The sequence below is a fragment of the Agelaius tricolor genome, unplaced genomic scaffold (genome assembly GCF_023055355.1).
Source record: "Agelaius tricolor isolate 1412-34295 unplaced genomic scaffold, bAgeTri1.0.p SCAF_2, whole genome shotgun sequence".
Classification (NCBI taxonomy): Eukaryota; Metazoa; Chordata; class Aves; order Passeriformes; family Icteridae; genus Agelaius; species Agelaius tricolor.
This window is the reverse complement of record NW_027269262.1, coordinates 52,337,347-52,360,260: the sequence shown is the minus strand read 5'-3', so window position 1 is coordinate 52,360,260 and position 22,914 is coordinate 52,337,347. Positions and strand designations below refer to the sequence as shown.

General features: G+C 43.0%; 1 protein-coding gene across 1 annotated transcript in view; it reads left to right on the top strand.

Moving 5' to 3' along the window:
• Positions 1–6,819: 6,819 nt before the first annotated feature.
• The window catches only part of GAREM1 (GRB2 associated regulator of MAPK1 subtype 1), a 102,350-nt gene continuing 86,255 nt past the window's right edge, over positions 6,820–22,914 (top strand). Inside the window, exon 1 of the mRNA XM_071418818.1 lies at positions 6,820–7,351. Within this exon, the coding sequence (XP_071274919.1) occupies positions 7,231–7,351 (121 nt within the window). The 5' untranslated portion in view covers positions 6,820–7,230. The remainder of the gene's footprint in view (positions 7,352–22,914) is intronic.

Below are 22,914 nucleotides of genomic sequence, written 5' to 3'. Positions count from 1 at the left end.
CTTTTTTGTGTGTTATTTATACCAGATTTGCAATACAATGAACATTGACATCATCACACAAGCAACCTTCTGATATATGAAATCATATAACATCTCTTTAAGTACCTGATATTTACTGCAATCCCTTAAGACAAGTCTCAGAGAATTTTTGGCTTGGTTTCTTTTATACTAATTTCAGACACATACATGCTACTTTAATACCCTTGAATAGGGACTCTGCAAAGGTGATGTCTGAAAGAAAGGGATAAACCATATAAAGGTTGGTGTTATAGAATGGTTTGGGTTGGAAGAGAGCTTGATCATCTAGTTCCAGCCTCCCTGATATGGACAGGGACACCTTCCACTAGAGTATGTTGCTGGACCTTCCTAAGAATTCTGAAAGCATGGAACAACAGAATACATCTGCATCAAGTAATAATAATAATGTTTCTGTTATTTAAATTTCATAATTCCTTAAAATAATTTACGTGTTAGCCGCATACCTGCATTTTCAAATGTTCTTTTTGTCACAAATGATCACAATGAAAGGCTTTCTTTGATATTGTGTTTATTGTATTTATGTTGTTTTCTCAAAGTGTAAATAGAGGAGGTATCTGATTCTGCTCACGTAGATTTGTTTTGTACAGACTTGTAATATCTTTAAAATCTGTAGAGAATATCTTATCTAATTTTAAACACGGGCAGAATTAGGATGCTGGTTACTTTTTCTTTAATCAAAAGCAAAGCAAGCACAACTCAAACCTGCAAGATAAGCAAAAAGCAAACATAGGTTAAAAAATCTAAAGAATTGTGGCGACTGTACTGTCTTCTTTTTTTCTCCTTGCATAGGAGATGTGGTTGTTTTATTATCATTTTAAAGGACTAATGCTGTTGTGCAGAATTGTGTTTTGATCCATCCCAGCACATCCAAAATAACTAGCCCCACTGGCTTACTGTTCTGAAATGCCACTAATCTTCTGAAATACTCTTGGTTCTTCTTGAGGGCTGTTTGCAGATTGTAATAATATCAAAATATTACTAAATTTGGTATTGAGAAAGGGAGCTCAAATGGAGCACGTGGGACCAAATGTGCCTGAGCATAGTGCCAGGTTTATATACCCCTAGCCCAGTTAGTGTGCCTGCAGAAATGTTACAAAAGGATGGGCTGGGCTCTGTATTTACAGCTGCTCCTGACTACTCATCATGGCCAGTCACTGAAGCTAGTGCTTTTCACAAAATATGAAAACAAGGAACAAAGGATAATCCCTGCCTTCATTAAAACCATAGCAGAGGGAGGAAATAGTGTTGGAAGGGATTTTGAGAGTCTGTCTGGGTTCTCATCATATCTCAACCTCTGATCAGCTGCCCCTGATGAAATGCAAGAAGCTGGTCAGAGACCTGCAGTGGTAGAGATTTCAGAGTGTCTCTGAGTGGCAACAGTCCTTACTTAACTGGTCTGGTAAGCCGGAAATTTCCTAATACCTAACCTAACTGGTACACATGGAAAGTAGGTTCTCCCTTTCCTCTTGATGCAGGCGAACACCTCTACCTGCTCTCTTCTCTTCTCTTCTCTTCTCTTCTCTTCTCTTCTCTTCTCTTCTCTTCTCTTCTCTTCTCTTCTCTTCTCTCTCTCAAGAATTCCCAACCTTCCTACCTTCCCTTGTAGTTTGGATTTTCAGAATTTTTGCCCTTTTTGTCTCCCTCCTCTTAGGGTTCTTCAGTTGGTTCTCAGCTATCCTGGATTGTAGACCTCAAATAGAGCCGACTATTCCAGTTTAAATAAAAATGGATAGATTTAAATTATGTTTTCATTATCTTACTTGTGATACTCCTATTTATGCATTACAGCATCAGCATAACGCTAGGTAGCCTAGCACCACTTGTGATCCATAGAACTGCTTTTTTTTATCCTGCTACATACTTGTGCAGTTGATTATTCCTTTGGATGTGTAAAACCTTCTGTTTCTCCTTGTTCAGTGGCATTTCAGTTGCTCCAGTCTGCCAAGATCCCTCTGAATTGTAATGTTGTGCTCCAAGATAGTTGGAGCCTCTTCCTATAAACACTGTCTCCAAATAGAAGTGCACTCTGTTCACTCATCAATGATGTTGATGAAGGTCCTGGATAGTTCTGGATCCAAGATAGATCTCAGTGAAATTCTGTTCAATGTATCCTTTCAGCTTTGTAGTATTAATTATTTCCAAATAATTTCATATTTATATTGCCTAGACTGTTCATTTGGAGTTTTTTTGTAATAGGAACACATTATAAGAAGCTCTTATGATCCTCAGTCTTTCTCCCCATCCACAAAGCCTGTTAAAACACCTTTATTTAGTAGAAATTCACTTGATCAGTTTGTATATTAGAGCAGTTTGGTATTTCCTTCCTTCCTTTGAGAGAGATGCAATTCCTTTTGTGTTTTCTGGAACCTCATTCTACTAATTCTTGGAAATAATCAGTAGCAATTTTAACATAATTTGAACATAAAGTAGTTTCACCAGGTTCAGTCTGTCCAAGAATCTTTAATTTGTCTATGTATTTTCCAGTTTATTTGTTCCTTTTTCTCACCTTAGACTTCTGTTGGTAGTGGTAGAGTGAAATCAATTTGCCTTCTAAAATTCAAGGATGAAGTTGAAAGTATCAGCATCACCAGTGATGATTAAATAGTTTCCCCTCTGTGGAATAAGAGACCATTTTTTCCTTAGTATTGTTACTATGCATCTTATCAACAGGCTTGCTATCTTTAAAATCCAATTTTCCAACTTTCTGGGAGCTTTCAGGGTTTGTCCATACATAATCTATATATTTATTAATAATTTAGTAATTTGACCTACTTTCTATTTTATTTCAGGTCATTGAAGATCTCATGGATCACCCAACTTAATCTTTATCTCACTTCCTTTCCCTCCTCTGTATAGATCAAATTCTGAAGTTTTGCCTTTCAACAGTAGTTCTGTGATAAACTTTCAGCTGTCCTAAACTCACAGTTCATCTACTGGTTTTCTAGGTTAAAGCTTCTTTTTCTAACAATGAAAATAGATTTAAAAGGGTCAGATTAACTTGTAATTTTGATTTCTTCTCTTTATAGCTAATGAGAATTTCAAGTTAGGAATTCCTTCAATGCATTTTTCCTTCCTGCAGAGTTTCCTACTACTTGTGCTTAGGTTTGATCCAGTCCCGCCTGAGGGGGGTGCAGATACTCAGGTTCCCATGGCAGGCTTTTGTAGGTGCTCTCCTTTTCACATCTCCTGGAGCAAAACAACTGCCTTTTTCCAAAGATACTCAATGTAGAGTACAAGAGTGTGCCAGTGGGGAATAAACACAACTCTAACTAGAAAGGGCCAACAAAGGTTCAGGTTGGGCATCAGGAAAAATTTCTTCATGGAAAGGGTTGTTAAGTATTGGAACAGGCTGCCCAGAGAGGAGGTAGAGACACCATCCCTGGAAGTGTTCCAAGAAATAACTTGTGGTACTTAGTGCTGTGGTTTAGTTGACAAAGTGGTGTTTGGTCAAAGGTTGTGCTCAATGATCTTGCTGGTCTGTTCCAACTGAAATAATTTTATAATTCTGAGATTCAGAGAAAGAAATTTAGGATCTCTGAAATGATCACTGCATCTTCTGTTATATCCCACTTTATTTGTAAATATTGGGAAAATTGGGCCTTTGGTATAAAAAAAAATATAGGAACAAGGAATGCAAATGATTGGGGTTTTTCTTAAAGAAATACCAAATATTATGGTTTCCCATGAAACTTACTGTATAAAGCTCAGTTTCATTTGATGTATGCACACAACACTGTAAAGCATGTTACCAGACTCATACTAAAATGAATTTGTTGTGAACAGTTCCTTTTCAGATGTTAACACATATATGAACTGAGGATGAAATGCTTTAAAATAATGTTACTGGCAATGGAATACATACATACTACAGATTTGACAGACTGTTGCATAAATGTGTTGTGAAATCAATGTAAAAGTCAATTCAAAATGCATTTAAGAATAATTTCAGGGATTATTCTGGGTCATTTTGCCACTGCTTATGGGGTTTTATGGCAAGAATTTTCTGTTGATTCATAAAGACTGTCCCTGAACACCACCTGAAAGGCACATAGACAAAAACTAAGATGTTGTGAAACTGAGGCCCTGGCCCTAGGGTAGATTTGCTCTTCAGGTCTGGTGGCTTCATTAGCATTTTACACCAGTAGGAGACTGCTAAGAGATCACACTAAGGCATTGCTAGACATCAGGAAAATTATCTCTAAAGTGTTAATTATACATAAGGCGCAGTTAGAACAAGAAATTTCTGTTATGTGCTGGTGATTTGAATGCCATTTATGTACTATTAGAATATATTCCAAGGAGGTGGAGCTGGAGTACAGTTAGGACACATATAACAAAGTGACTCCAAGAGCAAGACATTTAAATACTAGTGAGCATTATGAACTCTCTGCCTGGAGACAACTGAATGAAATTTAGATAGTATCTAGAAGTTACAATTTTTTTAAATGTACATTGTTCCAGTAAAATGGTTCAGAGTGGGCTGGTTTTTTCACGGGTTGGAGAGAGCACAAACACAGTTATAGGAAGACAGATTAAAGGCCCTAGGACATCTAGTACAGAAGAATGAAAAAATGTTTCAAGAAAAATCAACAGTAACTATTTCTGCATGAAAGATGCTTTTCTTCCCAGACAGCAGAAGTGCATGATGTCTGAGAGAGACACATGCTGTGAGATGGTATCTCTCCTGGAATTAATGGTACTCAAGATAGTGTTTAAGAACAATTCCTGACGGACTAGTGCTTCAAGTCCTGGTGAATCTCAGTCTGATCCGATCTGCTTCATTTTACATACTGCACCTGGAAACCTCATCAAACCTGAATGAGCTAAACCCATGCATTCCATATTTCAGCAATAATGCTCTTAGCAACAGTGCTCAAGTTCACTGATGACACAGAGATGTGTGGAGTGGCTGATACCTGCTGGGAAGCAGCTCTGAGGAGAAGGACCTGAGGGTCCTGGTGGACAACGAGCTGTCCATGAGCCAGCAGGGTGCCCTGATGGCCAGGAAGGCCAATGGTATCGTGGGGTGCATTAGGAACACCATTGCCAGCTGATCCAGGGGTGATCTTGCCCCTCTACTCAGCCCTGGTAAGGCCACATCTGGAGTGCCGTGTCCAGTTCTCAATACAAGAGAGACATGGAGCTTCTAGAGATGGTCCAGTGAAGGGCAACAAAGATGAATGAGGGGCTGGAGCATCTCTCTTATGAGGACAGGCTGAGGAAGCCAGGCCTGTTAGCCTTGAGAAGGGAGAAGAGATAACTGAGGGGACTTTAAAATGTTTATAAGTGCCTGAAGGGAGGCTGTCAAGAGGATGGAGCCAGGCTCTTCTGGGTGATGCCAAGCAAATAGGACAAGACGCAACAGGCAGAAACCGAGGCATGGGAAGTTCCCCCTGAATGTCAGGAAGGCCTTCTTTACTGTGTAAGTGACCATGGACTGGAACAGATTTCCCAGAGGAGTTGTGGAACCTCCCTCAATGGAGCTATTCTAGAACTGTCTGCATGCAATCCTGTGCCATGTCCTCTGGGATGACCCTGTTTGAGCACAGACGTTGGACCAGATGATCCAATGTGGTCCCTCCCAAACTGAGCCAGTCTGTGATATTGCTTTGCACTTCAATAGCTTGATTCACTGATGTTGCTGAAAAGCATTTGGTGAACTTGGTAACAGGAGAAATATTTTGAAAAGAAATATATTTTCAAGGTAAATTTTAAAAAATCTTAAAAGCCATCTATTCTGGTAGGTAGGATCTAACAGCAGAAAAACCTTCTTTGTAAAGAACGAAGGTTTTTCATAGTGTTGGGAAAATCCAGTGCCACACTTTAGAGCTAAACCATGGACCCTCAGTAGGATGAGCTTCAAGCCAACCTTGATCCACATAAAGCAAGAAAACTTGGGTTTTCTGTAATCTCCTATCTCGACTAGTTTCCACGGGCTTTGTTTCATCTTGGAGGCCATGGATAAAGTCCCAGTCTCTGCGGCAGAGCAGAACAAGAGCGCGTCTGTCTCAGCCCTCCTCGTGCTGGCAGTGCTGTGCCACCAGCAGTGACAAAGGCACGCAGCAGTGTCTGGCCCTTTACCCAGGCCATGAGGAAGGGTGAGCTGCGGGAGGGCTCTGGAGCCACAGCTCTTCCCGGAGCTCTGCCATCCCCGGTAGTCTCAAGGATAGATAGAGAAGCTGGAGCCTGGAGAGAGATGTTGGCTGTGGATGTTGTCAGTCGTTTTGCTAATCACTGCAAGGCACTTTTATGTCTCTAGTCAACAGTAAAGGCTTAAATGTAGCCAAGTTTGCTGCAATAAAATAAACAGTTTTGACACAGAAGGGAGCAAAATAAACTTGAACACAGTACAGTGCAACCACCCAGGAGTTTTGCTGGTTTCATTTCCCAGAGTTTTTGCAGTCTGGCAGCCTGGAGATCAAAATGCATAAAATAAAGGATAACATTAAATAAAATATCTTACGAAGATCATATAAGATTTCATCACAGAAGCCACTTTGAAGAACGAATATCTGCAAACCTTCCCATGGTGTGAAGACCTTTGAATACGCAATGTGTGTAATACCTGCGTGTGCAGTAACAGTGCACAGCCTGTATGCATGAACTCACACGTATATACATGACTCACAGGTGAAAACTAAAATAAGAGATGCATAGCCCAAGTGCGGGCTGCACGTCGGGCGAGCGGTCGGAGGGTGGAGTGAGAGGGACGGGCTGGGCGGCTCTGGCAGGCTCAGGCTCTGGCTCTGGCTCTGGCTGTGGCTCTCCGCGCCGGGCGGGCGGGCGGGCAGCCCGGCACTTTCCTTTTCGGCGCGGGGAGGAGCGGCAGCTGCGCAGGCGTTGCTCGCACCCTGTTGATTAGTCAGTGCTGGGATGGCGCTTCCTGGGCCAGGCGCGGCGGCGGCGGCGGGCGGCCCCAGCCGGTCCCGGGGGGCGGCGGGAGCAGCAGCAGCCGCAGAGGCAGCAGCAGCCGCCGCAGCAGCAGCAGCAGCGGGCGCCCGGCGGGCCTCCCTCTCTGCCTAGCCCCGCGCGTCCCGGGCGCCTGGCGCGGAGCGAGCCCCGCTCCCTCCCTCCTTCCCTCCCTCCCGGCGCCCCCTCCACCGCCCGCCCCGCTGGCAGCCGTCCCGCCGGGTGGGAGCACCCCGCCGGCGCTGCCTGTCTGGCTGCTCCCTCCCCTCCCGGGCCGGGAAGATGGACCCCGGCCCGCCGCTGGGCTGCAATCTCAAGGACGTGAAGTGGAGCGCGGTGGCCGTGCCCCTGGACCTGCTCGTCAGCACCTACCGGCTGCCCCAGATCGCCCGGCTGGACAGCGGTGCGTGGGGCGGGGAGCGGGGCCGGGAGGGCGCCGGGCTGCGGGCGGGCTGCCGGACGCGGTCCCGGGAGCGCCCCGTGCCTCCCGCGGCTCCCGGGAGCGCTCTCCCGGCGCTCCTCGCACTGGATCCGCCGCTGCCGGGGCTCGGTGCGTGGCTCCCGCTCGCCGCGGAATCCGCGTTGCTGTGTACCAGCATATCTGGGTAATGTGCCCCCGTGCCCCCTCCGCGGGTGCGGAGGGCAGCTCGGTGCAGCCGCTTTGCTGTCGGCAGCCTGCCCCACTGAGAGAGGTCCTCGCCCTCCCAAATTAAGCGTGGAAGGGCACTTTCAGCACTGGAGACCCGGGGTTTTGATGAAGTGATGCTACAACAAGGCCAAATAAGAAGGGATACAAAATAGCCAAGTGGGCTAAATCCCTTGTGTTACAAGTCCCTAAGAAGGCCACGGACCTGTAGAAAAAAAAAAAAAAAAAAAAAAGGAGTAACATATGAAGCCTTTGCAGTCTCCAGACAACTTTTTATTACAGTTCACTTGGGTGCTCACCTGCCGTTTCCAAGTGTGCAGCTTTTTGTTTACTCCAGGAAATATGAATCAGGTCTGACAGAACAGCTATGACAGCACCGTTTTACCGTTCCTAGATCCATGCCTTGAAAAGTAATGTGTCGGCACAGAGAACCAGGGAAATATGGGAATTTTTTTATAAAGGCTCAGACAGCTGCTTTGTAATAATGTGTATGTATGTGCATGGTAGCTCCATGAAAACTGTCCAGCACTCTAAAGGAATGCAGAAGATAACTCACAAATTGTAAAAAAAATCTAGGCTTTTTAATTCATTAGCTTATGAAGTCACCATGTACTTTTACAATATAATAGAACAGCTATTGATTTATCAAGTTTTGTATTGATTTGAAAAGTTAAAAATGAGCGCAGGCATTATCCTCTGTTACTTCCCAGTGTACAGGTCAAGACCAAGACTGTTTTATTACTTAACTGCAATTTCCATACTGCAGTGATGATTTTTGACTTTGCCCCTGGATTATGCAGTATTTTTCCTTTCACTCGTAGTACTTCCTCAGAGCTGGTACTCAGGAGCAGGTTAAAGAAAAGGGGGTTTTTGCTTTTTTTTAACTGCATCTGCCTGTTCATCATACTGTCAAATGTATGTTGTCCTGTGAGAATGGCAAAGCTGGTATGTTAAGGAGTTCCTCGTGGTAGTACCTCCTGTAACTAGGAACAGCTAAGATGGCCTCCAGTCACTGCACTTAAGGCTGTTAATTTACTTGAGGCTCCTGGCACTGACTCAGGCTGTAACAGGATGTATATATATTGATGACTTATTAATTTCCCTCTCTGTGTGTTGCACCTCCAAATCTCCCCGCTCCTCTTGTCTTTCTTCGTTGGAAGGTACCTGAAAAAGCTTTGTGGGTAGAGAAAGTTTATGGCTTTTGAAGCAGGCAGCTCTTGGGGTTTTTCTGGAGGGGAGTCCTTGTGTTGGAGCTGTTGATGGGAATATCCCATAATTGTTGGGGAGACAAAGATGTTGTGGCATTTGTGCAAAGGCTTCTTTGTCCTATGTGCCACATTTAAGAGCATATGCACAGGCAAGTGGATGTAAACAGACCCGAGCTCTTCTGCCCATGCCCTGAGATGGCCAGACAGGAGGCAGCTGTTGGTGTGGGTGTCCTGCTGTAGTGGTTCAGCCCTGCACTAAGCCCTGCCAGGAGGCAGGCTCAGGTGGGGCTCTGTGTGAAGGGCTTCTGGTTGGAGCTGATTTAGGGCTGCCTGGTTCAGCAGCTCGTGGGTCTGGTTTTACCTACTCAAATGCATGTACTTTTAACTTGGGGCACTACAGACAGCAGACAAATCAATATTTTATAAAGAACGCAGACGCCGTGGTCTTGGGGATAGGAAGAGATTGCTTTTCCTTTTTCCAGAGAAGCTTGTCTTGCAATAAGAGAAAGCAGCCATGAATCAGTGCATAGCCTTCTAAAAGGAGGAAAGTTGGGAATGTGCAATGCTTGTGGAATTGACCCGAGCATGGGCTGTTACGGGCTGGTTGCTCTGCATCCCAGTTCTTGTCTTGCAACGTTAACAAGTGGAGCTCTATTGGAAAATTTCTTGATGCAACGCTGAAGAAAATAAATGCAGAGGCCAATCCAAATGTGTGTCATCCAGTGCTTTGGAAGTTTAAGGCTACCTCTGTTAGCAAGGCAGTGTTGTCTGCCAGTTTTATCAGGGTGTGGCTCTTATCTTTGGGTCAGGGTTTGTTTGCACAGAAATGCCCTCGTGTCTTCTTCAGGTGCTGAATTCCTCTTCAGGTCAGTGGAAGCTGCATATGTTTCATGCTGTTGGAAATCAAACCACCTGTAGATGTCTGTCTTCAGTCACCTTTTGATTCTGTGGTTAGCCTCTGTCTGTAGCAGCAAGTTGTTTCTTGGCTGTTGTTTCATTTTTCACGAGGCTTTGTGAAAGCCAGAATCTGTTTCTTCTGGCAAACCAGGATGTAGGAGAGGATTGTAAAGCTGGAGCTGTATTCTCTACAGAAGATGCCAGTCTTACTGTGTTGTTTCTACATTTCTTCATGGAGTTTAGCACTTGGTGGATAATGTTCTTAGATGACACCACACAAGATGTCCAGTTTTGCACTGTTGCTTCACCTTCTGGCCTTTCAGTATGAAGCGGAAGAATGGGTATGATCAGTTCAGTTTTATTCTTCGAGCTTGGATGTGCAGCTCCTGGAAAATTGCCCTAAGTAATTCAGTTTGATTTCTTGACAGGATGAAGTTATGAAATATTTATGTGCACTAAATTTGGTCCTCTGCTGAGAAGGGAGGGTTTTTCTTGATGGTATGGGAGGAAGTAGTCTTTTGTTACATCAAGATATAGTTGGAAGTAGTTAGGCATTCATGCCTACCTTATCCATCTAAAAATGATAAATATATCAACTTCTGGTTTGGTTTTTTTTTTTCAGAGTTTGAAAACCTGAAAAACTTTTCAGTTTTTTTTTATTTTTAATTTTAAGACTAGTTGTGTTTCAGGTTATGCTTTTGGATGCTGTTAAGTCATAAATCAAATTTTTTTGGTTTCAATGTGTTCATGTGTTTTATTGTTTTCCTGGTGAACATTTTATATTAATTGAACAAATAGACCGAAAGAAACCCAAATTTGTCACTCTTGAAGGGAGCAAATGGTTTTGTATGCGTTTTTTTCCCAACCTCCATACCAACTTAAATATTTCTAGATGATAATTCAGATACAAAACTGCTAAAAAGTGCTTGAACACCCTACCAGAGAAAATGCATGGACTTGATCTCACACTGTGGAATTCACTGAGTGGGCTCTTTCAGATGAAAAGAAGCAAGACTTGAAGAGCAAGAGAGGAACGTGCTTTGTGCTGTGTTTTTCCTGTCCTCCCCACTGTGTGCCCCCTAGTCCCGATTTGCATTGTCACAGCTGAATACCACCCCAGTGAGAGACCTGTGGGTGGGTGCAGTGGGGGAAAGATTTTGCTCTGGGAACCCGAAGCAGAAAGAGATCTTATCACAGTGTGGTTTTTGCAACGGGGCAAAAGGTGAGCATGGCTGGCCTGTGAGAACCAGGGCTGCACGTGAGCCTGGGCTTGGCTCTCCTCAGACCATCAGGAGAAAAAGCTGATGGCGAAGCTGGGACTGTGTCTTGTTGCTAGTGCATAAATGATGTTGTGCCTGGTGATCTCAGGGCTTTAGATTTCTGGTAATTATTTTTCTAAGGATAATTTTGGAGGGTAAAAGAGAAATGCTATCAAGGTTAAGATTGAGAAAATATTGCTTTGCATAGAGCTGAGCTTTAGGCCAGGCTTTTTTTTTGTAAGCTTACTGCTCCCTTCAGACTCATAAGAGCCTGTCATTCTTTTTCTTAGTGGAACTCCCTTTTTCCCAGACAGTCTTGATATGTTTTCACAAGTAAAGATCAGCCTTTGCTTGTAGGTATTTTTTACCCATATACTGAATGTGAACTGGAAGAGTTCACAGAAATTCTCAGTTTGTGTACAAAGATTAAGGTTTATGGGATTAATAGGCCATGTGGTCCTGTGATTATTTTTATTTTTTTCCTAAGTGATATCTTGGAAAAAAAAAATGTCGTGGTGCTGTTGGGATCACATACAGTGGCACTTGACCTCAACTGACAGAGAAGTGATTCCCTACTGTGCATGGCAGTGAAAACATCCTGAACTTTACTGTGGAGGAGATGATGGATCTCAGTGAGCCACCAAGGCAGTGAAGGAAATTCTTCCTTACGCATTGTAAATGTACTGTAAGATGAAGTGGCAGAATTGGTGGCTATAAAGAAAAAATCTGTACAGGAAAAATCTGTAAAATGGGTAACATTTAAAAGGTGATTTTCTTCTTTCTTACCCTTAAGTGAACTCCTGTGCATATCAGTAGTGGGTGAATAGTGAGTTTGTACTGCTGTTGCTCCTGGGGACAAAGGGATTTTATTTAGTTGTATTTCAGGTTCTCTTTTTCTCTTCCATTTCAAAACTTTCTCATGGTGACAACTGTCTGCCCCAGTCTTGTTCAGGGGACTATTGTTCTGTTCAGCACATTACTGCAGAGCTGATTCCAGTTCTGGAAAATAAGCACCCTCACATCTTATCAAAGAAGATCATACTCAATAGAACAGCGTGGCCATGTACATAATGAAAATTTTGCATTGCGTCACTACACAAATGTGGGTTATCTGTGCAGCTGAACAATACTTTGAAACTACAAAGAGACTTATTCTTTAAAGGTCTGAATGCTGCTATCCGTGCTTTGATTGTCTTGAATGACCTCCTTCTTTTGCTAAGCTAGTGCAGCATGTCTCAGTAGTCTGCTATTGAAGAAATCTTTAAAAGGCATCATGTGGGAGTAGGGCAAAGCTTTTGAACGGACCAGAAAGAGGTTTCAGATATGCTCAGACCCTGGGTAATGGCCATGATCTGATTGCCAACTGTAGGTGTGGCTGCCTTGTCCACTGAGGTGTGGCAGGTGATAGTTCTTATGTATGGGGCAGACAAGACAAGTGTTTGATTTGGCAGCAAATATCCTCAAGATCCATTGTATCCACATGGCTTGATTTCTTCCTGAGGTGCTGAACAGCTTTGAAACTCTTGACTGTTTATACTGTGTGTTCTGCCATTCAAGAATAATTCCAGTAGCATCTCCTGCTTGCTTCCTCTTCTTTCTACCTTCACAGTGCGGTCTGCTCTTTCCATCAAGACAATTGAATGAAAAAAACAATTGACAGATTGCCACTAACCACTGCTCCTGGGTTTTTGTTTTGGTTGGATTGGTTTTTTCATTTTCCCCTGCTGGCAGAGATGTGTTCCAGAAACATTTTAGTGAAAAAGCTTTTAATTCATTTAAAACCTGCAGCTACTGAACGGTGTCTGTGAAAATTATCATGCCTTTCTGGAGATGGAAGCCAGTAGCTTGGCAAAACCTGCTCCCAGGAGTATCCTGGGAGAGGGTGAGATGAATAAAGAGTTCAGCATCATACCCATTTTAGTAGTGTGTATTGTGTGTTCTTAACCAGACATTTGAACCCTTGGTAGTGTGTTAGGGCTGCTAGGATGGAAAATAATTACATTGCTCTTACTTCTTGTGTGCTTAATAAATGTTCATATTCTTCTCTGTTATCCAAGGTGTGAAAGTACTAGCTCTTTGTTTCAATTTCTAAAGTTTTGACTTTGTGAGGTGAAGCCTTTGTGTACATAACTCGATAAACACTTCCTGGATAATTATGTAGTCCAGGTATTGGAAGGTGAAATACCATTAGTCTTTTCTTAACTGGAATTCAAGTGCTATAACTAAATTCTTCTCCACACACACACCCCCCCCCCCCCCCATTTAAATTACATCTAGCTTTCAAATAAAGCACAAGGTGCCCATAAAGTATAAGGTATTAAGGTGCTTCAAACAGTTAGTCAAACCCCTAAGCTTAAAACAAATGTAGTGTGATGAATCATATGCTGCTGTTGCAAGGAATGGTATAAGTCTAGCATAGGAAAGAAGGGCTTCGTTGTTTTCTGCTTTGTCTGTAAGTGCTGTTCTGGAACTAGGTGTTCCTGGCTTTGGTGATTACGTGAACTGGCACTCCCTGTAATGCCCCAGCAAAGGCAGCTATGCCAAGATGAAATGCTGGAGGATATTGGACAGCATGGTCTGGTGCAACAGGATTTGATGGAAGTTGTGGGAAGAGTTGCAGTGTGTTCCAGTCATTCCAGTGGTGGTTTGTCAGAAGCAAAGGGCATGGGTGTTGCTGTATTTCCTTTTGGCATTAGGAGTAACAAGTTGGTTGGATTAGGGCAGCTTAAGTCTCTCCCCTATAGGAAAATATTCATCATCTTAATGTGGATTGCATATGACTCAAAATCAACCTTCATAAAACTCAGTGAGCCAATATTTCAAGTCTGAAATTTTTTGCTTTTAATGGTGCTTCTCTTTGGAAAGAGTTTTACGTAGCATTTGTGGTCTGCGATTTTCATACCATTTGCAGTATGAAAAACCTGTGGAGCGAACTTCACTGTGCCTCCACCTGTAAGCCACGTCTGCTCATCTGAAGGGCTTTGCACAGAAATGCAAAATTGAGGTGTATAAGCAGATTGAAGAGTGTCTTTGCTGAGGATTAGAGCTACATCTGCACTGCAGTCTTTGAGGTGGTGTGCAAGTCGGCATAAAACGAATAAATCACAGCTTTGTCAGGGCACCTGCGTGCTTGGCTGAGGCTTTGCACCAGCAAGAATAGCTGCTGTGTGATGTACTGCCCTGCCAGGCTAGGTGCTGCATGCTGGTGGGGGGAGAAGGGTCTTCCTGGGGCTGGGGAGGCTGTGGAGTCCAGCCTCCTCATCCTTCAGGCTGCCTGTTATGTGGAGAGAGATGCTCCTGAGACTGCAAGGTGCACACTGAGTGGATCAAGCCACGATGAAGATGTGAAATGCCAACCAGTATCTGCCAGAGCTGTGTGTTTGGGGGTGTGGGGAGCCCTGTGCCAGGGATTGCAGCATCTGCATCCTCAGCAGAGGAGTGAATGGTGGTTTTCCCAGGAAAAGCAGCAAATCTTGTTGCTGTGGGGAAGGTCACTTGGAGCTTCCTGGAAGTGCAAACGTTCAAGTAATGCAAAATTACTTGAAAAGTGTCCTTTTTGGTTTGGGGGTTTTTCTTTTAGGATGTTGTAATCCTGTAATCACAGAGAACTTGGATGCGTGTGGATTTCCTTAGTCTGTAAGAATGTCCCTGGGCTTCTAAGAGAACCAAGAATAAAGATCTAAACATGGTCTCAGAGGCTGGAAGATGCCCAAGAGCTCAACCTGATTAAGTTGATACTGGAGTTGCTTCATAGCAGGGCTGAACCCTAGTGACTCAAATGTTATATAAAACACAACATGCTGCAATTCTGTTTGTGAAATGAGCAGGGAAAACATTGTGGTGGAGGCAAGGAAGTTGGGGCATTTCTCCTTACAGTCAGAGCTGGGGGAGTGGGAAGAAAAGCTGAGTAAAGAAGTAGAAACCCCTTTTGATGGGCCATTTTGTGCCATGTGCTAATTTGCTCTCTGTCTTGGTGCCCTCATGGCAAAACATCTACCTGACATGGGTAAAGATGTGTCTCTAAGGGTGACAGGTTTCCAGGGACAGGCTGGGAGACTGCAGCCACTGTTTAGAGGAGCAGCAGCTGCTGGCTGGGATACAGTGTGGGGGTGTGCACCCTCCAAAGGTGATGTGCTGGACAAGAGGCTGTGTGGGGACACTGTTCTGCTCTGCAAGGAGCATGTGGGCTAGGTGCACAGAGTACAGAGATTAACCACCCTGAATAGAGTGCATAAGCCTTCACTCTGTCCTGAAGGGACAGGCTGTGTGCCCGAGGCTGAGCCAAGGGCACAAGTGGAGGGAGGTCCCTGTGTCCAACCACAGCCATCATTTCAGAACTGCCCCCACTCGGTGTTGCACTGCCAGGGCTGCTGCTCAGCACTGCCTGACCTGGGCAGCCACAATGAAGCAGAGCAAGTTTGCCTTGCAGCTGGGTTTGTAAAAGCTATGCAGTCTAAATACTCGAGTTACTAACTTCCAGGAGCTATTTCCAAGTAGTCCACAAATGCTTGGATACCCCTTCTCCTGTGTTTGTGTTTCAGTTTGCAGCTTTTCTGTTGTTGTGGTTCCAACTGGCAGTTTTGCTTATTTGCCCCACTGAAAGCTAGTCTTGTTGCTTCCTGGCACCTCACCATTTTGGATATGAAGGAGGGAAGATTGGAGTGGAAAAATAAAGGAAACTTTTTCTTTAAGGAGGGGGAGGAAAATGGCATTTGTGCACAGATCTCTTTTTGTCCAGCTTTCCTGTTACATCTTTCGGTGTGTCCCTTTAGAGCATGGTGGGTTCAAGGAACCCTTGGTTCCAATCTGTGTCATTTGTTCCATGCCCTGTCCTGCACTTGTGGGCTTGCAGGAGGTGTTGCAAGGTTATCTTCAAGGTCACTGTCAGGTAGAACTCCCAGCAGTGGCAGAATGGAGCAGCAAAAGGAGCTGCTTCTCTTATCCTTTCTTTTCTTCACATAGGATAGTCCTTCCTCTTACCCCTTTCATCTGTTGTGCTGTTTTCTTCCATCACCTGTGCAAACTCTGCTTCTCCATCCCTCCATGCCCCTATCTTTTTGCTCTGCCCTCTTCTTTTTCCCTCAGCATGAGGGAAGTCAGGCTCTTTGTTGGACCAGAGAGCAGTGTGGTGCTTTGCTGTGTGTGTTCCAGGAGGGACAGCTGCCTGTGTGCTACCTTGTGGGAAAGCAAGCAAGCAAAGTAATTTTAGGCATTTCTAGAGACTTCAGTGTTTCTGGTCACTGGGAGCAGAAGCTGGAATTGCAGCTCATTGCTGTTAAAAGGAGCTGCAATTCCTTCCCTGCTGCAGAGGGGTGGCTGCTATCAGTGCAGAAAATGTGGCATCTCCCCCTGTGGAGTCCTGCACTGTGCTGCTGACATGATGTTTTCTTTCACTTTGGTGAAGGGAGTTTTGCTGGCAGGACTCAAATGTGAACTGATAGGCTTTGCATGTAATTCTTCCTTTTCTTAGCCCACATTGATTGCTGGCTTGACCTAGAGAATGAGAGTGGGCATGCTGTGTATTTGTAAGAATAATAGTAATCCTTGTCAATTTGTGGTATGATGTGATGAGCCAAAAGGAGAATCTTAGGTGTGTATCCTCGCTGAAAGACTGGCTTCCAAAGCACTTTATTATATTCCTGCTTCTTTCTTAACAGTTTTTGTTTAGGCTTCTATGTATTCCAAGGACAAACTGCCCTGTTTCCTCTTTGAAGGGGCCACAGGCACACACATAGAGTTAAATCTGAGATCTTACCCGAGGTGCACTCACATAATTTCATTATGGTCAGACATATTTTTTTTCCTATCTTAGTCTCTGAATGTAAAGCAGAAAACTCGTAGCAGGAAAATATAAAAAGCATCTGCATGTGTGTGACTCGGAGAGATGAGAGGGCTCAAAATACAAAATGTAGTAACCCACACATGCTGCTGCAGCCCCTGGACCCAGCAGCAGCAAAGCTGTGACAGCACTGCAGCCAAATGTAGGACAGGCTGGAGGAGAAGAGTTTTCTGTTGCATGTCTTATGGGTTGCAATGTCAAATATCATTTGGATTCCTGTCAATATATAATGAAATATCTTTAGACCAAATTGCCTGTGGGCAAAGATAAATGTGCCCTCAAGGGGAGAGTGAAGCATGATGGCCTTTTTTTATTCACTCTGTGTTCTGCATGCTGCTTACCAGAAGTAAAAGCTTTCCTTTCCACAGGAGGGTGGGTTGTTTTTTGGGTTTTATTTTTATGTGTGTCTTCTTAAGGTGATAGAAATATTATCAAAGAACTGTTAAGAGCTGTTATTCACTTGTCCCTTATGTTTCATTAAAAGCAAAATCCATTCTTCTTATACTTTACAACTGAAGTATAGATTTCTCTGAAACAATGGAAATAAGCTGCATTCAGGATTAAGACTGTTCTTATCAGAAAAGGTGTAGGGCTGGGAAGGTATAGGAACATTAAATATGTTCCTCCTGTTAGTATTCCTATATTACCAGGTACTGTTCCAGGATGTAAGCAGACCAAAGAAGTGCCTAATTAGAATTGAACATCCATACTTCTGTCCCTGGATGCAGTCAGCCCATGTTTGAAGAGGCATTACCTGTCTGTTAGTGACACTTGAATTTTTCCAGGTTGAGCAGAAGGGGTGGGGTGGGTGTAGCTAAAAAGCAGAGGCAATGGCAGCTCCAGCAATCAGGGGCCATGTGTGCACAAGCCATTAGTGCCTGCTTGGGCTGAGAGGGCACAGGGAGGTGGGCCAGGCCACTGGGCAAGCAGCCAGGTGGCAGCCCCACTTCAGAGCAGAGCTGAACTTCTGTTCACTTCCAGCTGTTTTTATTTCATCCTTAAACCCAGGCTGCAAGAAAGATGAGAGACAAATTAAATTGTAATGATGAGTTCTCTGAAAGCCAAAGAAAACTATGCTTGAGCAGCTCCTGCATTTGGGGTACTTATTTTTAATTGGGAACTTGTCCAAGATGCCCTAAGTTCAAGCAGGGATCACTGCTGTGCAACACAAAGTGCCATAGTGTCCCTTTAGGACTTGGGATAGATAATGAGAGGATAGAGCATGTTTACTTGGATGCTATTTTAAAATATCATCTAATTATAAATAACTGTCAATGAGAGCTCCGCAGCTCTCATGCTGTGCCCAGGAAAAGTCTGAATGAATAGACTGTTTCTCTGTCTGCCAGGGCAATCTGGAATCAAATTCTAGCTCTTAAATCCATGAGGTTGGTAGGGTTAACATTTTCTTCATTGGCATCCCAACTCTGGGGAGCTTTCCCCAGCCTTCCCTGACCTCACTGCACAAGACCTGTACAGCAGCCAAAGGTGTGCAGTTGCCTCTGGCTTGATCAGCTGAAACAACCACTCTGTATCTGTGCTTGGACATAAATAGGAAGTCAGTGACAGTGTGTTAAGTGCAATGCTAAATGCTGACCTCCCACCTATTAAGTATTAAGCTTCTCCAGCTGGGCACCTGATGCTAAACAGGCACTTGGAAGAGTGTCCTCCAGTGGACCTCTATTTTGTAGAGTATTTATAGACACATCTGAGCAGGAGCTCTCCAGAATGAGGAATGCCTGCCTCTAGTGAGAGAACCTCAGTTCTCTGAATGAAGTGTCTAAAGGAGCTTATTTGTATGGCAGCAAACTGCTCAGAGGTCTTGTTACTGCTGTGGTTTTCCTTTGGTCAGGTAGTGCTGTTGTTCTCTTTACCTATCAGACTGCTTTTGAAAGCTGCTCTTTGCATCCTTCATTTCCAGGCCTGGTGCCTTCATTGTAAAGGGCAGATCAATATTTTAACTTTTTTACCCCTTTGACTTTGGCCATGAGAATTCAACAACATATGGGATCAACACAGTTCCTTTCTCTCACTCCCTATGGTAACAATAAACTAAGTTGGAACCTCTCTTGCATGCAATGAAAAGTTATTTAGCTTTCTCCTCAATATTTCTAACCTGTGACCATTTTAAATGCAGTTAAACTTGTCATTCCTTGCTGTTTTTCTTAGCACTTCAGATTTGTGGTCTTAGGTGACTTCAAAACCAGAGAGGACTCTCCTGTAAGAATCTCATTTTTTTTTAAGGAATTGAGTGGTTGTATGATTTTTTTCCTTCCTTTTTTTACCATGACAAATAGTTGCCACTAATAGTTGGCAGACATTCAACATGTTGCAGAGTATCAGAATAGTTTAAAGAATTGCTGATATTTTCTAGGCTGTTGTAAGTAACCATGGTGTTTGACTGTTTTGTTTGATCAATCATAGAATTAAATCTGTCATGAGGATACAGCAAATCTGCAGTTACATCTGATGATGCTCAATATTAATAAGAAGAGTAATTATGGTAGCAATAGCAAGTTACTCTGTTTTGGAATGTGAATGTTAAGATGTTGTTGTACTGAGTGGTTTTTTCCCCCTGTGTGGGAGTGAAGAGCAGTCTGTGTTGAAAGATGTGTTTTGGCTTGTTTGGCTTGAATTCATAAAAAGTAAGGTTTCTCATTCTGGGATGTTAGTTCTGAAGGCTTGAAATAAACACAAACAAAGCTCAATGAAATCTGTGTTGTTACTGCTCTTTCTTTTTTTTTTCTCACTAGTTTTCTTATGAACACAAAGAAAGCAAGATGCCAAGGTTCAAACTGTGAGATTGCTGAAGTCAGCAGAGAGTTTACCATCAGCAGCAGTGGCACCAAAATTCCAGTTACTGCTAATTTAAAATATTTGTCCTTCTCTTCCCTGCAGTAGGTCAAAGAGGTTTTTTTGAAGACTCACTGAGATGCTGTCTCCGTATATTTGCAGCTAGGGAAAAGCTTGCCTTGGAACAAACTGGATTTTTCAGTGGATTAATCTGTCCCATAGCTTTGTAATGAGATTATGGTTTATGCTGATTTGTTGCAACAGTACTGGTATATCCAGTCATTCCAATAGCAAAATTCTAATCCTAGAGAAATAAATCTGTCTTCTTGCTGGCAGGCATAAAAAGAATAGGTGGCTGGGAGTCTCTGCTCTCTTGTTAGGTATTAGTGGGTGATAGCTTAAGTTCAGCATCAGTTGGATTGAAGCAATTTGATTTTATCAGGCTTTTGCAGAGGGATTGAAAATTGCAGAAATAAAGCCTTATCTGCTTTCTCTTGATTGTGAAATATTTAATGGCTGCCCAGAGCAAAGTCTGATCACAGTACTGTGAGGCTGAAGGATTACATCAATGCACAAAGTACCCCAGGTAGTAATACAAGGCACTCTGAGGGTGTTGCTGTCCTTGCTCCTTCCTTGCTGAGCAGGTAGGGTCAGTGAAGTAAGCTGCATTCCCTGTTCAGACAACTGAAAATTATTGCAGTGCAGCCAGCAGCAGTTGTGTTTCAGCCAAGGTGTACGGTGGCAAGAGGCTTCATCTGGGACAAACTATTTCTTGGGTAGATGCATCTTGCCCAGCTCTCCCTGAAGCTGCAGAAAGATTCAGTATCCTCCCTCCACCATCCAAGGTGGGGACAAGTGTAATTGCTGGTGGCAGACCTTGATGCAGATGAGCAGCTTTTGGGCAGCACTGGATGAGGTTGGGCAAGTCTCATGGACATTTCCTACATTGTCTCAGCAGTGAATTAATGAAGAGATGATGTGAAATTGTTGAGTTTGTGAGACACAATCTGAGCTGACTTTGATGCCTAGCTCTCAAATAAAAATAATTTTTAAAACCTTTTTTTAATCTCTTTTTGTGATTCAAAAGCAACACTGAACACCAGTAGATTGAGTCTTAATCTGACAGACAGCACAGAAGAATTTAGACTAGTTTTAACTGGACTTCCATGCTTACAACTTTTCGCCACTTCTTGTTTTTGCAAAAGGAAGTATGTAAGTCATCTTAAAATCAAATTAAGTATGAATCCTTATGCTGTCAAAGGAAACTTTTCACCCACTGGAAGATATGAATTCTGTGCTGCTGATGGAAGGTCAAGTCAGTATTGCTTTGGGTTTATTTTTTTTGGAGAGAAGAGTGTTAAGTTGCAGTTTGAATCGTGACAGAAATGCTGGTTGATCCAGATAATGGGAAGCAGCACAAATGAATGTGCTGCAGGAATGGAAGTGTTACATGGAAGCACATATAGAAAACTACTTGGGAATTTGTTTGAGAAGGATGAAGGGAAACTGAAAAGTGAGGCTGATTATCAATAGATATAACTGGAATATTTTTCTAGATCTTTGTGTTGAAAGCTCAAAAGATTGTGGAGCTGGGTACAGAGCCTTCTGTTTTCATCTCTTCCACTATGCTCAGACACAGAAAGTCAGTTGAGACCACTGTCAGGCTTGCCTAATGAATCTGCCCACTTTAAATTAAAAATTTAGTACACTACATTATATAGCCCTGAGATGTTTAAATTTTAATGTGGTTTGTTTTGGTTGGGTGTTTTTTTTTTTCATCTTACTCCTAGAAACTACAATATTTGCTCCTAGAAATTATAATATTTACCCTTTTAACTTACTGGCAGGCTGTATTTAGACTTTGCATGATATACTCCCACGCAGGTTGCTGTGCTTTCTTTTAAACAAGGAAGTTTCTCTGATCAGCTTGATTTTAATTTTTTAATCAACTGCTTTTGGGTGTCTGTATGAAATCAGAAAGTCAGACTGATAACATGAAGTGGCTTTCAGAGAAGGTTTTTCTTCAGTAGTAGTAGTGTTTTCTCCAATTGCATGCTCTTTCTTCTTCTCTGCCATTAGGCATTTAATGCAAGAGTAACTCTTTTGAGCATCTGTTCAGTCACGGTGACAATAAAAAAAAAATTCAATTTTTGTAGGTCTAGTGTTGCTACAAGTGGGCTTCATCATGTAGCAAAATATTTCTGGGATGTTCTTCCCCTTCCTTTAAGAAACATTACAATTATGTGAATTTTTCCCCTACAAATTTCCTTTGCTACTTCAGACTTGAAAAATTCAGATGCTCTTCCCTACCTAATGAACTTTTTCTGCTGACCTACATCTCAGACCAGTGCTTTTGCCAAAGAAATAGCACTGACAGGCTGAACGGAGATTTGACTCAGTAACAGAGGACAGTGCCAAAGCTTAAGCAAGCAAACCACCCTAATTTAATATTTATTAGTCTTTGACATTCATTGAGGTGCGTCTCCATAGATAAAACGCCCAGCAGATAGTGTGCAGTATGATGCAGTGTACAGAAAACAAAAGGTTTGACTTTCTCCCTCCACCCTTCCTCAGAGTTCAGATGGAGTTCTCATAAGGAGAGGTGGTACAGCCTGCTAAATAATAATAAAATAACTTGTCCTAATTGAAATATTCAGACTTAGCAAAAACTTTTTGTTTCTTTGCCCAAAATGTAAATCCCAGACTCATCATTATAAAAGAAGAAAGCTCTAAGTATCAATGAAATGGTCTGTAGGAGAAGAGGCAGCTGTTGTGCCAGGGAAATGCTGTGGCAGTAACGCAGCTGAGTGCTGGGGGTGGTGAAGGATCATGTGTTGACAGCACTGTGCAAGTTGGATGGAAGCTGCCCCGTGCACTCTTGCAAGGAACTTGGAGTTCTCTTTCAAGAGCTTGTTGCCCATGCTAACACTGAGGCTTTTTTTGTGTATGTGTTTTCAGAGAATTTGTATTCTTAATACCATGAAAGCAACAAACTCAGTGCAGTGGTGCTTGAGTGCTGCTGGTGCTTCTGTGTGTCCCTGAATCAAATGAGTACAAATTCAAATCAACACTGAATGCTCTTTGTGATGCAGCCTGGTGTACATATTTTTGTTGTTGCTTACTTGGTTTGTGTGGGACAAGAAGTTGCCATCTGCTGTTTTTTTGTGGATGTTATGCCTTGTTTTTTGTTGTGTTGTGTTTTAAGAGATCAGAAGCTCAAACAAACAACTGACTAAACAAGAACTAAAGTGCTGAGACCTCTTTGAAGATTATGTAAAGGATTAGCCCACCAGTGAGAGGAAACAAAGACTCTCAGATAGGAATGGC